This window comes from Haliotis cracherodii, unplaced genomic scaffold (genome assembly GCF_022045235.1).
Source record: "Haliotis cracherodii isolate W230 unplaced genomic scaffold, xgHalCrac1.p SCAF_10, whole genome shotgun sequence".
NCBI classification, from domain to species: Eukaryota; Metazoa; Mollusca; class Gastropoda; order Lepetellida; family Haliotidae; genus Haliotis; species Haliotis cracherodii.
Window position 1 is genome coordinate 15,417,919 of NW_027266265.1, and position 2,837 is coordinate 15,420,755.

General features: G+C 41.7%; 1 protein-coding gene across 1 annotated transcript; it reads right to left on the minus strand.

Moving 5' to 3' along the window:
• Positions 1-1,306: 1,306 nt before the first annotated feature.
• On the minus strand, positions 1,307-2,421 carry LOC139453327 (pyrimidodiazepine synthase-like). Its single transcript, XM_071234998.1, has 2 exons — positions 2,316-2,421; positions 1,307-1,545 (listed from the first exon to the last, which is right to left on the minus strand). Exons 1-2 carry the CDS (start codon positions 2,419-2,421, stop codon positions 1,307-1,309), a joined length of 345 nt encoding a protein of 114 aa, XP_071091099.1.
• Between the last annotated feature and the right edge of the window lie 416 nt (positions 2,422-2,837).

Sequence of the window (2,837 nt, forward strand, 5' to 3'; positions counted from 1 at the left end):
ACTGCAGCCGACGAACCAAAGTATTGCGCGAAAGGCGATCATTGACAAAGTTCTTCTTGTGCTTAAAAACATTATATTTAAAAATTATGCGTATGCAATTACATTTAGCCCATATGGTAGTTATATGCCTCAATTGTAAGTCAAGACTACAATGTCTATTCCGAATACAGGGCATTTACCTTTTACCTATTTGGGGAATCGACTCGTTCGTTGTGATGGGCAAACCACATCTTGAATCAGACAGATCTACCCTTTTAGTGACGTAAACGTAAAGTAAATTGACTGATTCCTTTATTAATTATACCAATACATTTTCTTCATATACCAAGTATCAAATGGAGCTATGTAATAGAAACAAATAATTCATAAATGCTGATCAAGGGATACAAAACAGACACTCTGATTGAGACAACAGAAACCCACGAATATTCCAACCCTGGCAAATGTAATTGGGGTTGTTGCATCCTATACCATTGCTACCCCGGATAATTCCAGTCCCATCAGTAGAAACACCATCCCAGCCCGAAACGAGTTTTAACAACAGCACGCGTAACACGCCAACAGCAGGGACCATATACAAGTTGATTCAAAATCCGTAATTTTAGACCATTTGGACAGTGAGTGGAAATCGGTATAATATTGTGATTGTCCTGGAGTAGGTAATGTCCTGGGTTAATTAAAATATGTATCTCATTGACTAAAGCAAATGGCCCAGATACGAGTGACTCATTGACGAGCCCTCCTCCTTTAATATTCATAACAGACAAACGGCACATGTTCACAATACTGTTCATTATTCAAACAAAACATGCAAAACATGTACTGGTGCGAGCAGCGTGCATATATGTTCCACGAACCATTGGCATCCATTTAGTGGGATGTACAATACTAACAATGCATAAGAATACAGATATGAATTTGGTCAAATGCAATAGTGCCGAGTACGTTATCATAGACACGAAATGACGACACATGCTTGAAAAGACCTTTTTGTTCTGGGTGGAGAATCTCTGTGTAATAACTGGTCATGGTGGAGGTGTCATGTTGCTCCGCGGGTAACAACTGGCGGTGGTTACTCTCAATGTAACAAATTGGCAATGGAAGCTCTCCTGGGAACAACTGTCCGGCACTGCTTATTGTTCGGCTTCACAATAGGCTTTGATAATTCTCCGGGTAACCACTGACGCTGGTAATTCTCCGGGTAACGGCGGGTAACAATAGTCGATGGTAATTCTCCGGGTAACATCTGGCAGGGTTGACAATACCCAGGCCCACACCAAAGCTACACATTGCATATTCGTTTACATTAAAGTCCATAGTCATAGTCTGGCTCTCCAGCTTTGGTTGTTTCAATGAATTGGACGTGAGCCGGAGTGTCCCAGCGACATTTCTGTACAGCTGGTACCTTGCCCATGTTTTCAATCCACTTGATAAGCTTGGGGTACCGATCAGCTGTCACCCTCGCTTCCTTCACTAACTGGGCCACAGCTTCAAATCTTACAACGTAAGGACAGATCATGAAGTCAACCATCTGAACAGAGCTGCCTGAAATTACAAGAGATGATTCCTAGAAGGTTACAAAGTCAGAGACAGAATATGAATATGATCTCTGGATTGGGAGGGGTGTGTGTGTGTGTGTGTGTGTGTGTGTGTGTGTGTGTGTGTGTGTGTGTGTGTGTGTGTGTGTCCCACTTGGACATAGTATACTGACTTTGAGCCGACCAGTACTTGTTTTAGCCCCTAAATGAACGAGCACCAGGTAGGGTAACAATAAGTACCATCTTTTAACGTCTTTTTGGTACGACGTGGGCAGGGGATTGAACCACCGATCCCCGCTCTCCAGGCTAACGCTCTATCCACTAGGACCACGGGACCCGTGAAGATCCGTGTTAGAATAGGTCTTCAGCAACTATGCAAGTAGTAAGAGGCGACTAACAGGATTGGGGGTCAGGCTCGCTGTTTTGTTTGATACATGTCACCCTATCCCTATTATGTAGATTGATGCTCATGATATCAATCACTCGATTGTCTAGTCAAGACTCGATTATTTACAGACCGCCGTCATATAATTGGACCATTGCTGAGAGCGGCGTTAAACAAAAAGCAAACAAACACTAGACAACAAAGGTGGCATCGTAGAAAATCAGAGAACTGTTTAGGAACATCACTGAACTAGAGTGTGACCCTCACAAACATAATCATTGTCGTTCTATAACATATTCTTCCTGTTCTATAACGTTATTGACCTTTGGCTAAGTTGGGCTGTTGGGATCGTTTTATGCCCAGTCTTTTTTTTATAAATAGTTGGGTCTTACCACCAAGGAACGGGGTCCCTCTCTCCGCAATGCCCTTTTCTATCCGATCAAAAGCATCCAAGAATCCTTTCACGTTCTCTGTTCTTTCATCATCTCGACCTTTCATTGTTTTGTAATAATAGGTCACTACCTGAAAATCAGTATATATACAAGGGTAATTATGTCCATAAAGTTTACATCTATGCCCAGTCAATGACATTATGATTATCCCACATTTGTATTAAACGGTTCAAATATACTCAAATATCTAAAAATCAAACATTGTTTTTAGTCTTTAGATGGTTTTGACAATTCTAACGACCGATGCAGAAGCTTAAGGTAACTTCAGTTGGCTTATTCCGGGATTAGGTGAGGTTGAGTGTACTAATAATTGTCACCTGTTTACCTTAGTGGAACAGCCCCACACAAATATGAGGTATTTACTCTGCTCACCGTTGGAAGATGTATTAATCAAGCAGGCAGAACTAGGCAGTGATACCTGTCACATTTCACTGATCTGTCAGATGACTGGCACATCTGACA